The sequence below is a fragment of the Canis aureus genome, chromosome 5, assembly GCF_053574225.1.
Source record: "Canis aureus isolate CA01 chromosome 5, VMU_Caureus_v.1.0, whole genome shotgun sequence".
NCBI lineage: Eukaryota > Metazoa > Chordata > Mammalia > Carnivora > Canidae > Canis > Canis aureus.
In genome coordinates, this window is record NC_135615.1 from 85,000,806 (window position 1) to 85,014,627 (window position 13,822).

Below are 13,822 nucleotides of genomic sequence, written 5' to 3' on the forward strand. Positions count from 1 at the left end.
CCCTGCACAGGTGCCCATTTGGGTTCAGCCCGACGACGCAGCTCCCAGGCCGGGCCTTCAGGGTGTCGGCCTCGTTCCACCTTAGGGAGCGGCCCTGGCCTCGCTGCCCCGGGAGTTTCCTCCGAAGGCCACAGCTCCCGGAGACCCTGCTGAACGGCGGGTTTGCTGGTGGTGTGGGGACAGGCTGGGGGGTGTCCACAGCTGCCGCCTTCCGCCACCCCACGGGGAGCCCCGGGCGGGGAGGGGACGCAGGCTGGGCCCTCCCAGCTCAGGCCCCAAGCCCAGGGCTTCAGGACGGCTCAGGCCAACCCGGCACCACCGCTGCTAGGGACCGTCCTTGCTGCCCAGGCCGCCGCGCGGGGAGCCAAGGGCGCGGGAGCCTTACGGCACGACAGGCTTTATTTTCAAGGTCCCCCAGCGGTGCTAACGCCGCGGGCAGGCAGCAGGCTCTGCACACATCGGCCCTGGGAGGCCACCCACAGAGGGAGCAGGTGGGGACGCCGAGAGCCAGGCCAGCCGACCCTGAGTCCCCTGCCCACCGTGGGGGCCACAGAACGGGGGAGGGCCCGGAGGGTGGCACTTGGCCCTCGCAGGGCTGAGGGGGGCTCACCCCGACTCGGCGCACGGAGTTCAGACGCTGCCGCTCCAGTCGGTGGGGGACCAGGGAGCCCGCCCCACGGGGAGGCAGGCCCAGAGCCTTCGTGCCCACATGTTCAGTCTCAACCTCAGAGCGTCCTGAAACCATGGGGTCCTTAAGGGCCTTCCAAGTTTTCCGAGGATCAAGCTTCAGAGGATCGGAAGTTCCACGAGGGGCCTTTGGAGGGAGGGGCGCTTCATCCCGCCCCTCACAGCCCGGGCCCATGTCCGGAACCCAGCTCGGCGGGGTGCGGCATCCTCCGGTGGCTCAGGCTGCTCCCGGGCCGTGTCCACGCCGTCCCTACGCGGGCCGGCAGCCCCACGTCACAGCGCTTTCCTCCTGGGTGTGAAATGCGAGGAGGCCTCAGGTCCACACGGGAGCACTTGCTCTTCTGAGAATCCAGACTAAGGCCGAAGGACAGGGCGAAGCCGCGTTGCCCTGACACCCGCACCCCAGCCACGGGCACTGAGTGGCGGGGCCCCGGCGGCAGGGCTGGGCCCCGGGCTGTGCACATGGCAAATCTGGGGACGCAGCGGGGGTGCCACGGAGCCGGCAGGGCCCCAGGAAAGGCCGGGGCTCCCCCACCGCGGGGGCAAGTCCTGGCTGCTGAGAGTCTGCATGCATCTGGGTCCCAAGACGCCTCCCCAGGGGGCTGGTGGGGGTGCCATGAGTCAAGCCAGTCGACCCTGGGCCCCACGGTGAGCTGGGGGCCACAGAACGGGGGAGGGCTGGGGGCCGCCCTGGGCCTCACCCCGACCCGGGGCACCCAGGGCAGCACCGCAGCTGTGGCCAACACGGGGCAGCCAATGATGCCTCAGCCCCAACTTCCCTGTGGACTCAGGAGAAGCCACCTACGGCGCTGGTTCACACCCACATTCCAGGCCTCCAGTGACTGGGGGCCGGCGGCAGGACAGCAGGGTCAGGGGACATCGCTCCCGTGGCCCAGGTGAGAGTGGCAGGCGCTGAGGCCCGTGCTTCTCAGGCCCTGCCCTGGCCCTGGTGGTGTGTCTGGAACACAGGGCTCCGAGGGCATCTTCCCAGCAGTGGCAGGAGACCAGGTGCCAGTGCCCGCTGGCTGGCCGCAGCCGCAGCCGCAGCCCCAGATGGTCCCTCCTGCAAAAGCCCAGGCTCCCCCAGGGTCCAGGCTGGGGACATGACTAGAGACCCCAGGACCCCCTGGCTCCGGGCAGCTCTACCCCTGGATGTTGGAACCTCAGTTGGGGCCACATGGGCCTCTGTCCCCCACCCGGTGCCACGGATGCCACCCTGGCCTCCCAGGGGGCACCCTGCTGTCCTCTCAGCCCCAACCCAGGCCAGGGTTCATTTCTCAGAGACGGTCATGGGCAAGGGGTCCTCCTTTCCTTCCTCTTCTACTGAGAACATGACGTTCCCACAGCTGCCCAGAGGTGGTTCTGTCTCCTGCTCCGGGAAGTGGGGGGCATGGTCCACTTCCAGATCCTCCTCGAACTCAGGCCCTGCCGGCCCCACCAGGCCACGGCCCTCAGGCCCCTCGGTCCTGACGGTCCCCACAATCACGGTGTCAGCCTTCATGATGTAGATCTTCTCTGCAAGGCAAATGGACGGGTGAGGAGAGGGGCCGGAGCCCTCGCTGGACAGAGCAGGCAGGCAGAGGGGGGTCCGAGGTCCCACTCTGTCACCCCTACTGCGGGGCTTCGGGCAAATGACACACCCTCTCGGATGCACAGCCACCCCCACCAACCTCAGGGGCGTCCTGAGGCTCAAAGAAAGAAAACAGCTGGAAACCACATGCTGAGAGTGAGGGATGGCCCACTCGCTCCTCCGCTCCTCCCGGGAGAGGCTCCCTATCTACCTGGACCGATGGATCTGGATCGATGGACAGCTGGGCATGGGGTAGAGGAGGGAGCAGCGCTGGGAGAGAAAGCGAGCCCCGGGGAGAGAAGGCGGGGTGCAGGCCCCCCCCACCCTGTGAGCACCACGGTGGCCAGGCTGAGCGCTCACACCCCGGTCCCCGTGGGCACATCACGAACCTGGAGCCCCGAGAGGTTAACGGGCCCGCCCAGGTAGTTGGCAGGAACCTCAGGAGACGCTCCCGCCCGCCCGGCTGCCCTTTCCAGTCCTGTCCTGTGCCTAGATCAGAAGCCTGGGTGGCCCGCGCTCTGGTTTGCCCGAGGTGCTCCCGGTGTTCGTACGGGGGTCCCGAGCCCCTGGGAACTTCAGTTCAGGTCAACCCAGACCCCTGACCGCAGTCTCAGAAACCTCGGCCCTGTTAACACTGAACACGATGCCAACCTCCCGCCCGAGGGCTGCGCAGTGGCGCCCGAGCAGCACCAGCAGGGCGGCGGGCGGGACGCCTGGATGAAGGGAGGCAGGTCCCCTGCGGGCCTCAGCACCATCTGCTGGGAAGGGGTGCAGGGAGGCTCTGGGGGAGCTAAGTAAGCTGCCCAAGAAACCGGGAAGTGAGGAGCCTGGCCTTCACCCAGCCCAGCTTCTGACGGCCTCGAGCAGCTTGGCCCTGGGACTCTCTCGAGTGGGAATGAGGAAGCTCAAGAGGGAACTTGAAAGCTGGGATGGAGTTGAGGGCTGGGGTCCTGCCTCTCTGGGTAACCCAGTTATACCTCTCTGGTTCAGGAACACCCTGGGGGCCCTGCTCCCCTCGACCCCATTGCATAATGTTGGCTCTTCTGTTTGGGTTTCTATATCTTTAGGGAAAAGGGAAGTGTTCAAAATAGCAAGGATGAGAAAAAAGCTAGGAGTGTGGCAAGCTGTGCACAGGGCGCCCACACACACCCCAAAAGAGGGAGCAGGGCCCTGGGCGCCGGCCACACACCCTCCCCCGAGGCTTGCACGCCCCTTGCTCCGGGAGCCTGAGCAGAGAGGGGCCAGGGAGAGGCGGGAACCAGGGGTGGTGATAGAGGGCACAGAGCAGCCAGACGGGGCTGGAGAGGGCGAGGCACAGGCAGTGGGGCGGAGAGAAGGGGAGGTGGGTGGTCAGGTACAAGAAGCCAAAGCCGGGGCCGTCTCCTGCCACCTCACATTCCGAGGGCCCTGACTGTTCTTACTCTGACCCTCATCACAGCCCCCCCCAAATCTGGGAGGGGAGGGGAGCGTCTTCCAGGAGCTGCTGGAACCTTCTCCCCAACCCAGGGCTCTGGAATCCAGGAACGTAGTTATCTCCGCGGGTGGAAGGTGAGGGGCTCCCCTACCTGGTGCCCAGGGGCAGAGGGATAAGGCTCAGGCCGTAGTTTGGTCCCCCCGGGGCACTGGGCAGGTTCAGTGGGGCAGGGTGCTCCTCTGGGATGGTGTCAGGACAAAAGGCCCCCGAGAGAACCCCCAAGGCCATCTCCCCCGAGCACCCCGCCTGCCAGCGAGGCTAACTGGCCGCTGAGCAGGATGCCCACCCCGCAGCACCCCTGGGAGCCCAGCACCTCCCTCCAGCTGCCCCACAGCTCCTGCACTGCACTCAGCACGGCCTCAAATGTCCGAAGCAGGATTTCTTAGGAAATTTAAAGGAGATGCCTTTGGTGGTATTTCCCCCAAATGAAACTCTTTGTAAATAAAACTTGCAGAAAGCTCCAATGCCAGAAGTTTTGGTTTCAGACGAAAGACTCTGCCCCAGGGAGTTCTATCCACCAACGCCTGCGGTAGAAACGTGCAGGACAATTACAATGCCCCTCTGGTATCATCCCAGCAAGGGTTAACGCTCCAGAGAAGACAGCCACGGAGCTCACAGCCGGGGGGGGGGGGGGGGGGGGGGGGGGCGCTACACACAGTCCCACTGCTGGGTGCTGAGGGTATGAGGCCAGAGGCCTGAGGCCAGAGGCCTGGGGCCTGGGGGAGCACAGCATCTGGTCTAGACAGGAGACTGGAGAGGGCCAGGAAGACTTCCTGGAGGAGGAGGCAAGTGAGCAAGGGCCACAGGACACCAGAGACGGACTAGATTCAAAGGAGGAGCTGGCTGTCCCGGGTGAGGCAGCAGCGCCCACAGAGGCGCTTGGAAGGGAGAGAGGGCTCCCCGAACTCTGGAAACTGCCAGTGAACGGGAGGCGCAGACAGGAGGGGTCAGGAGGCAGGGGGATCTGGTGGGGCAGCTGCGGCGACCAGTCGGAACAACCGAGTAAGAATCCTGGAAGTCATCCTGAGGGTGACAGGGAACCCGGGGCCTGAGCAGGGGCGCAGAACGGACAGCCGTGATTTTGATGGCAACACTCCGGGTGTCCCCGGGGGGAGCGCAGTGGGAGAGGAGGCAGGGAGACCCTGGGTGCGGCCGAGCCGGGCGGGGCAGGGCTCCTGGGGTCTCTGCAGAGGCCCCCTGCCCGCCCGTAGCGCCCCTGCCCGGTAGGGAGGCCGCGTGGCCACAGAGCACTGGCACGCACCCTCCTGTCCCTCCGAGGGCTGCTTGTTGGGGGCGGGCGCGCTGTTCGCTGCTCACTTCAAGGCCGGCGGACCCCGGGTGGGGGGAGCCCCTCGTCCTCCCCGCCCAGGATCTCACAAACGCTAGCTATGGCCCAGGAGCGCAGAGCCCCCACTACTCCGACCCCACAGACCTCAGCCGGGGGCTGTGCTGCAGGAACACACCCCATGGCGCTTACCTCCCTCCCCAAAAGCTGCTCCTGCTTGCGAGGCCAGCGGCAGAACCCACATGCGCCCCTTCCTGTCCCCCCCCCCGCCCCCGGGTCCCCAGTTCTGCTCGGGCCCAGGGTCCAGGCCCACCTCCCCAGCGCCCTCCGCTGCGCCCACAGCAGGACCCCGTAATCAGCAGACTCACCGATCCTGTTGTTGGTGTGCTCCGAGGTCAGCCGGGGCTCGGGAAGGTCCCTGGGGGACGGGGGACTGCCAACCGGGCTGGCTTCCAGCAGCCGCACGCTCTCCAGGCAGGCCGCCCCGTCGGGGCCGGGGTCCACAGCCGGGGAGCTCATTAAGCCCACCTCTTCCAGGCCCGACTCGACCACCGATATACTCTTCTCCAGCTGCTGTGGGCGAGGGGACGTGGCGCTGATGCAGGTGCCCCCCACCGCCCTGGGAAGCCCCGTTTCACCACCTCTGCCTTCAGGATGCCTCACACCACCCGTGGCTCCTGGGCTTCGAGAGCCTGAGCCCTGTGCGGAGTTTCAGGAGTCCTGTTGCTCTTAGCCTGTACTAAATAACGACAGTGGGGCGCATGGGGAGGCTCAGGGCGGGGTCCCGGAATCCCGGGATCGAGTCCCACGTCGGGCTCCCTGCAGGGAGCCTGCTTCTCCCTCTGCCTGTGTCTCTGCCTCTCTCTCTCTCTCATGAATAAATAAATAAAAGAATGAATGAATGAATGAATGATAGTAGCCAGCATCCCATATGGTACTTACCGTGTGGCCTTAACAAACATGTCAATCCTCACAACCACCCTATAAGGTGCTAATATTAGTACCCTCTCCATTTTACAGACCAGGAGACTGAGACCCAGAAGAATCCAGTAACTGGCTCAGGCTGGTTAGCAAGTGTCCGGGCCAGCACGCGAACCCTGCCCGGCACCTGGCGCTGGACGTCCATGCTCCAGACCCACCACAACCCACCAGCCCTGACCTCCTGGGACAGCGATCGCCTACAATTACGCTAACGTGTTCTAAAAGTAGCTACGTCTTCAGGAAGATGGTGGTTTTGTTTTTGACTTTCATAGGTAAGAATAAAGAAGTGGTCTCGTGGAACATTCTAACGCGTACTATTTACTTTCAGCCTTTAAATGGGGTTTGAGTGATTCACAGAGTATGTCTACGTAGCCCTGACTGTCCTTTTAGGATAATCTGAAGTCCAAAAGGTGGCATTTTAAACAAGTTGCTATGAAAATACTGCCTCCCACGGCCAAGAAATGTTAGATTATCTTATAAATCATTAAATGCCTTTTCATGAAATTTCCTGGTATTGTAACAGCCACTTATCTGACCCAAGCATATTTGAATGTGACCCCCCATAATTTGAAAGTGAACTCATACTGTGGTTCTATCATTTTAAAAAACTAAGGGATGGAAACCTTTCTCCTTGTATGAATGAGTTCAAAGAAAGTCACGGAAAAACTGATAAATGGAAAAAAAATATGGGTGAACCATACCCACCTGAGAGCTGGCCACACGGAGTGCTCTGTCCTGCCCCGTCCTCAGCCCCACAGGGCACCGTCCCTGCCCTCACCCCACCCTCCACCGAGGCTGCTCAGCGAGCAGGGGCCAGGCTGAGCCCGGGGGCCGGGTGGGGGCCGGGTGGGGGCCCCTCCCCACTAACCGTAGGCTCAGTGCAGCACGGCCCGGCACCTGCGCACAGCAAGCTCTCTGTAAAAGGCGGGTGAAGAGGTCCTTCCAGCGCGGGGCAACAGGTCGGGCGCTGGCTTTGGAGCCACACTACCCGGGGTTCAAGTCCAACCAGGGTTCGCTCATCTACTTTCCAAACGTGGAACGAACCTCCTCTCGCATCTGTGCCTGTTTCCCCTTTTGGGACATGGACAACGGTACCGACCTCGGAGTGCCAGAAGGACACCTAGGATAACTTTGGGAAGCACGGAGCGAGGTGCCTGCCTCATCGTGAGTGTTCCATACGTGGTGGGCAAATTTTCGTGATTTTTTTTTTTTTTTTTTAAGAGAAAGAGCATGAGCAGGAGAGGAGAGGCAGGAGAGACACAGAGCAGGCTCTACACTCGGCGCGGAGCCCGAGGCAGGGCTCAGTCTCACAACCCTGAGATCACCCCCCGGGCTGAAATCAAGAGTCGGAGCTTAGCCAACTGCACCACCCAGGCGCCCCGGTGATGCTAGGTTTCCAGAGTCATGCTATGGATTTACCATCCCAGCTGTGAGAACGAGAACCACAGAGGAGTGAAGGAGAAGGGGAAGCAAACACAGCCTTTCTCTGACCACACCTGGCACCCAAAGCAGCCAAAACCAAATCCATGGTCGGCCAGGCCCTTCTGGAAGTCCCCTGCAGGATGAGCCAGGAGCCAGAGGCTGTGAGGGGGCGGAGCTCCCCATCCTCCTCCAGGCCCTGGCCCAGGCCCCACCGTGCTGCCCCATATGCGGCAGACCCAGCTGAAATCGCAGCGGAGCCCACACCCCGGTCACTGCGGGGGGGGGGGGGGGTGGCGACGACCCATCAGCGGCTCCCAGAACCAGTAGATCCACTGGCAAAGGAGTCTGATTTAGGGGCACACAGCCGGGGAGGCGGGGCAAGGAAGGGCTACTTACCATCAGGTTCCTCCTGGGCCTGGAATCTGCAAAAAAACAGAGGAGTGACTTCAGCAAGGAGGGTCCGGCCCTGCCCCAGCCCACGGATGGCGGCAGCACACTGGTCAGGCCCGCAGTCTGGAGCACAGTGGGCGGCTTCAGAATCGGCGCCCACGCCTGGGCACAGAGACTCCCTTCCCGGTGCTCGCTGCAGCAATGGCAGCGGGAGAACTGGGAAGCACGTCTCCAGCCGCTACGCCAAGCGGCGCACCGGACTCCTGCCCCTGCCCCCACTCCACACACGCACAGGACGGGGCCAGGACAGGCACACACTCCAGGCCGAGCCAAGGAGGCTTCTGCTGGCTCAGAAGTTGGTTTGTGAGGACGCCCGGAGGACCCAGCAATTGAGCGGCTGCTTTCGGCCCAGGGCGTGACCCCGGGGTCCGGGGATCGAGTCCCGCCCTTGGGTTCCCCGCAGGGAGCCTCTTTCTCCCTCTGCCTCTCTGCGGGTCTCTCATGAATAAATAAATAACATCTTAAAAAAACAAAAACAAAGAAGTAATTGGTTTGTGGCTGCTGCCACTCCCTTGTAGCCCCCACAGCCTAGAGAGTCCAGAACTCCCAGAGTGCCCTGCAACCTCGCATGGAAGACCTCAGGGCTGGGTGATCATAGATGACTGATCGTGAGGGCTCTGCTGGGCCCTGCACTGGACACACCCAATGCCAATCGACCTTGGAGGCCTTTCGAGGGAGTTGGGTTTTCTATTACATGTGCCTGAAGGAGCCCATGTGACCACCTTCGAGCAGGACAGCTGCTCGTCATCATCCCACCACCTGCCATCCCCCTCTGGGGGGCTCAGGAGGTGATGATTCACAGACTCTTAAGGCACAACTTTACCTCCTCATCCCAAACCTCCACCCTCTACACCAGCGTCTCTCTCATATCAAATACGGGGCCAGGTCATGGCCAAGTATATGTTGACATTTAGCCACGGCCCACTGGTCATCTGAGAAAGCTGAAGATGGCATCCAGGCGTCGGTCTACCCTGGGGCCAATCACCTCCTGTGTGTCTGGGGACACACAGCCCAGATGATCCCTGAGGAAGTCCCCTCAGAGACTTGGAATATGCTGTGCCATGTGCAGACCTGACTGGAGAAATCTGCTCTGAAAATGCCAGTGAGCTAAGTCACCTCCAGAACACTCTGACTTCAGCAGCTCGGGGACCCATGAGCCCCGAATCCTAACTGAAATGCTGAAGGCCAACCAACTGCAGTAAGATAAACAAGACAGGCGGTTTGAAAGTGCTGTGTAGACACTAGGTTAGTTTGGGGAAAACTCTTACACGTACCTTCTAAGTGACTATCAGCAGGTAAAAGTGTCTAAAGAGGAAATGAACCAGAATGACGGTCAAAAGAAGAACACATATAAAATGCCACAATTCTGGATTCTTTTTTCTTCTTTTTTTTTTTTTAGAGAAAAAGAGAAAGAGAGAGAGTGGGGAGGAGGGGCAGGGCAGAGGGAGAGAGGGCACCTCAAGCAGGCTCCACACCCAGCACAGGGCTCGATCTCACGACCCTGAGATCACCACCTAAGCTGGAATTAAGAGCTGGAGGATTAACTGGCTGAGCCACCCAGGCGCCCCTTCTGGAGTCTTGATTTAACAAATGCACAGTTTCCTCCGCCTAGTAACTGCTGCTCCCAGCAGAATGGTCACCTTGGGAGGCCACGGCTCATTCCTGCTAGGTGGCCATTGTCTGTTACCCAAGCCACTGCTCCCTGGCCAGAAGCACATTCTTTTATCTTATTTATTTACTTATTTTAACATGATCAAGTAATATTTATTTCAGGGATGCAAGGATAGTGCAACATCCACAAATCAACTGATGTGACACCCTACATTAACAAAACAAAGGATAAAAATCATATGACCAGCTCAGCAGGAGGCACATTCTTTTAAATGATGTCTGTGAAGCCTTATGTTTGTCCTTGGAGAGGGATGTTGAGTTTTACCAACAGCCAGCAGTGAGCTGGGTGGCGGGGGAAAGAGCACAACAAAGTAACGAGATAAAATAAAATAAAAATGTAAAATTCAGTCTTGGAGAGCATGTGGGTAAAAAGGAACATAGTGGTTCATGCCCTGTGAACCGGTTCCATGTTTCTCAAGAGCCATGTGGCAATGAAGACCTCACACCCTTTGACCCAGTAATCCCTCTTCAGGGACACACCCTCAGGAAATAACCCGGGAGAACACAACAAGGCCGTGCGCAGAGGTGGTATTTAGAATAACCCAAAACCTGAAAACAAGCCAGATGCAAAACAATGAGGCAGCTCATCAGTCTTGAAGCAGAGGCCTTCCTGGCAGGGAACCCCCAACATAACATCACTCCACCTTCCCAGCCTTAGTCCTCGTATCTGGAAAATGGGACACATCACGCCAACTTTGGAGGATCTTTATGGAGATTAAATGAGCCTCGAAATGTGAAGGTGCCCAACGAGTAGTCACACAGGGAGCATGTGCTTTCCTACGAGGTGATGAGAACGGCCGTCTCCCCCACCCTCCAAACACGTAACCCCGCTGTAATCAGGGGAAAACATTAGACAAATTCCAATAGAGGGGTATCCTGCACATAACTGGCCGGCCCATGCTCCTCAGAACTGCCAAGGTCATCAAAAACAGGAAAGTCAGAAAAGTCCAGAGGAGCTCGAGCAGACATGACAATTAAATGTAACGTGGTATTCTGGGGGGAGCCTAGAATAGTAAAAAATATGGTGGGTAAACGTTAATAAACTTGGGGCACCTGGGTGGTTCAGTCGGTTAAGCGTCTGCCTCGGCTCAGGTCATGATCCCAGGGTCCTGGGGTCGAGTGTCTCGTGGGGCTCCCTGCTCTGCGGGTGTGTGCCTCTCCTCCCTCTACACCTTGTCCCCCTCAACTCATGGGCTCTCTCTAATAAATAAAGTTCGTAAAAAAAAAAAAAAAAAAAAGAACACTCATAACCCCCCCCCAAAAAAAAACCCTAAGGAAACCTAAATAGAGTAAGGCCTTTAGTTAATGGTAAAGTATCAATATTGCCTCATTTATTGCAACAAATTAATAGAAGATGTAAATGACGGAGGAAACTGGGCGTGGGGTACACAGAAACTCTGCACTAGCTTTTCAAATATTCTACAAACCTAAAACTGTTCTAAAACTTGAAGTCTGTTTAAGACTTTAAAAACTTAGGGGATCCCTGGGTGGCGCAGCGGTTTGGCGCCTGCCTTTGGCCCAGGGCGCGATCCTGGAGACCTGGGATCGAATCCCACATCAGGCTCCTGGTGCATGGAGCCTGCTTCTCCCTCTGCCTATGTCTCTGCCTCTCTCTCTCTCTCTCTGTGACTATCATAAATAAAAAAATAAATAAATAAAAGACTTTAAAAACTTAAATGTGAAAAAGGGACAGTGTGCAGGAGGCTGCCTGGCACGTCGTGGGCCCCGGATGTTGACGTGGCACGACGCTCTATCACTCCAAAAAGAAAACTCAGCATTTGATACCAACTCTTGGAAACAAGCATGAAATGTCAAAATCCAAAGGCACCAGCGTCTGCCTACCGCTGCGTTACAACCCACGTGTGGACTTTGATAAAGACCCAGAACAAAATGGGCCAAGGACAGAGGTCAGACTTCCTAAGTGCACTTGCCCTAAAAATGTGGCTTCAGTCCACTGGCTTCGTTTATTGGTTTCCTTGCTTTGGGGAATAACTATGATCTTCTTGTAAATGTATCTGGGACACGAGGACGTGAGTCCAGGACACACCAGGTGTCGGTGGCCTCCCTGGGACAAGTGCACGGGATCTCCGAGGCTGCTGTTAGGGCCGCTGCAGCCAGGCACCTGAGCTGTGACACCTACGCTAGAGGTCCCACGCTAGAGGTCCCGTCCATCCCAGTCCCCCCCGCCCCTTCAGTCGCAGCCTCCATCTGGCCTGGAGGCCCGGCTGCTGTGGGAAGAACAGACCCGAGGAAGGAGCCTGGCACAGAGGTTCGGCCAGGCTTTGGCAACCGGCACCCCTAGGTTCTGATCGGGGCTCCCTGGAGATGCAGCTGATTCCAGGGTGAGGCAGCAAAGTACCAGGTAAGTCGGGGGTCACCTTAGGAAGTGCTCAGAACAGGAAGGATGGGACAGGACAACACTGGGGGCAGCTTCAAGGGCCCCTGCCAGCCTAACGTGAACATCAAGTTAAATAATGATGGCAAGAGAATAAAAGAGAAAGCCCCGAGTCCACGCAGACAGAAGGACAGGAGGAGGAGGAGAGAGTGATGAGGAGCTTATTCACAGATCCTCGAAGTAAATCCCCAAAAGAGCTCACTGTTTGCCAAGGAGAAAAGATCAGTCTCGTGCTGGGGCAGCTGGCAGGCGCTGCTCACGTCAGGTGCTCAGAGCCGGCCATGCCCACAAAGGGACTGGCGGGCACCTAGCAGGGGGGCCGCCACCACGGGAGCTCAGCGGCCCTCCCGGGATCCTCCCGCCTCCAAAGACGCACGACCTGACCCCATCTCTGATCGTGAGGACGCACGAGGCAAACCCAAGGCGAGAGACATCTGCCAACTCAGGGGTAGAATCCTCAAAAGTGGCCAGGTTGCAAACGTGACGGAAAAGACAGGAATGGAACTAGCTGGAGGGACCCGAGAGACCCGACAGCCCGATGCGGCACACAATCCTGAGCCGGCTTCTTCTGCTCCAAAGGATATGGTTGGGACAAGTGAAGGAACGGAATGGGGTCTGAGAGTCAGTTGGCGGCAGCGCATCAGGGTGACGTCTCTTTGACCGTGTCACTACGTTGCGTAAAAGTACGCCCTCGTTTGTGTGAACACAGGCCAAGGTACCTGGAGATGATACGGCATCACGTCACTACCTTATCTCAGAGTTCAGAAAAGCAAGTTCTCTGTATTGTCCTGTGACTCTTCCACCGGCTTGAAACTGTTTCAGGACAACACAAAGCTTTTTTCCAACTTAAACCTGCCCGAAATAGCAGAGAATGACTCTAGCATCCGTGAAACAAGAACATTAGTCAGTGTTTCTCAACCAGGCACGATTCCCACCCCCAGGTTGACACTCAGCAGCATCGTCCCAGCCGGGAGGGGGGGTCTACAGACCAAGGACCCTGCCCAACCTCCCCCTACAGCCAAGGATGATCTGGTCCCACGCGTCAATGGTGTTGAGGCAAGAGGCCCTTTCGCACCCCCGAGAACAACAGAATCCTGCTCGTGCTGCCTATGAACCAAGTGGCCTTCAACAAATCCCTCCACCTTCCCATGCCCTGGCTCCTCATCTGTGAAATGGGACCAAAACCAGCAGATGTGGCGGTAGCTCTTTCTGCCCACGGGTCCCATCCTCGTGCTTTAATAAAATCACCTTTTTGCACCAAAAAAAATAAAAAATAAAAAAAAAGGTGCCTCACAGGCCCACTGTGCACATGTATGTGCTTTGCAAGCACGTGCCACGGAGGACACGTGGCGTGAAGTCAAATCAATTCAAGGGACGGCTGGTAAGCACAGGAGCTCCGGGGGGGGAGGGGGGGGAGGGCAGCACGCAGGCCCATCCTGCTGGCCCTGAGTCTGGAAGCTAGGGAGAGCTCGAGCCCGTCTCTGTACCCAGCACAGGGCCACCTGGACAACGACACAATGACGGGAATTCCTGAGTGAGCAAGCATGGAATGAAATCCCCTTCGCCCCCTCAGCACCCACTGCTCCGGAGGGAATTCTCAGCCTGAGCCCTGCGTGCTTATCCCGGCCTCGCCCTCCCTCCATCTCAGGCCGGGGACCCAGGCCCCCCCCGCCAAGGACCCGCCGGAAGCCCGAGGGCCAGAAACAGCCCCAAACAGGATGGTCGCCACTGAGTCTCAGGGCTTGGTTTCTTGTAGGTCTGGCTTCTTCAGAGAAGGTGCTGTTTTTCTCTCTCTCTGTGGCAAAACTGCCATCACGAAGGTTTGAAGAAAAAAATAAACTGACAGCAATGGAAATTCTAATACTAGAAAAATGTCAAGAAAGCAAA

General features: G+C 58.6%; 1 protein-coding gene across 8 annotated transcripts in view; it reads right to left on the bottom strand.

The window, feature by feature from the left end:
- Nucleotides 1–381: 381 nt before the first annotated feature.
- Nucleotides 382–13,822, bottom strand: part of TNFRSF8 (TNF receptor superfamily member 8) — a 46,147-nt gene continuing 32,706 nt past the window's right edge. For 4 of the 8 annotated variants that reach the window (XM_077899595.1, XM_077899594.1, XM_077899589.1 and 1 more), the window contains 2 exons: nt 5,385–5,591; nt 382–2,202 (listed from right to left, as the gene is read on the bottom strand). In XM_077899595.1, the coding sequence (XP_077755721.1) occupies nt 1,958–2,202; nt 5,385–5,591 (452 nt within the window). In that variant the 3' untranslated portion in view covers nt 382–1,957. Of the gene's footprint in view, nt 2,203–5,384; nt 5,592–7,815; nt 7,842–13,822 lie in introns of all 8 variants that reach the window. The other 4 variants (XM_077899590.1, XM_077899593.1, XM_077899588.1 and 1 more) reach the window with 2 other exon arrangements.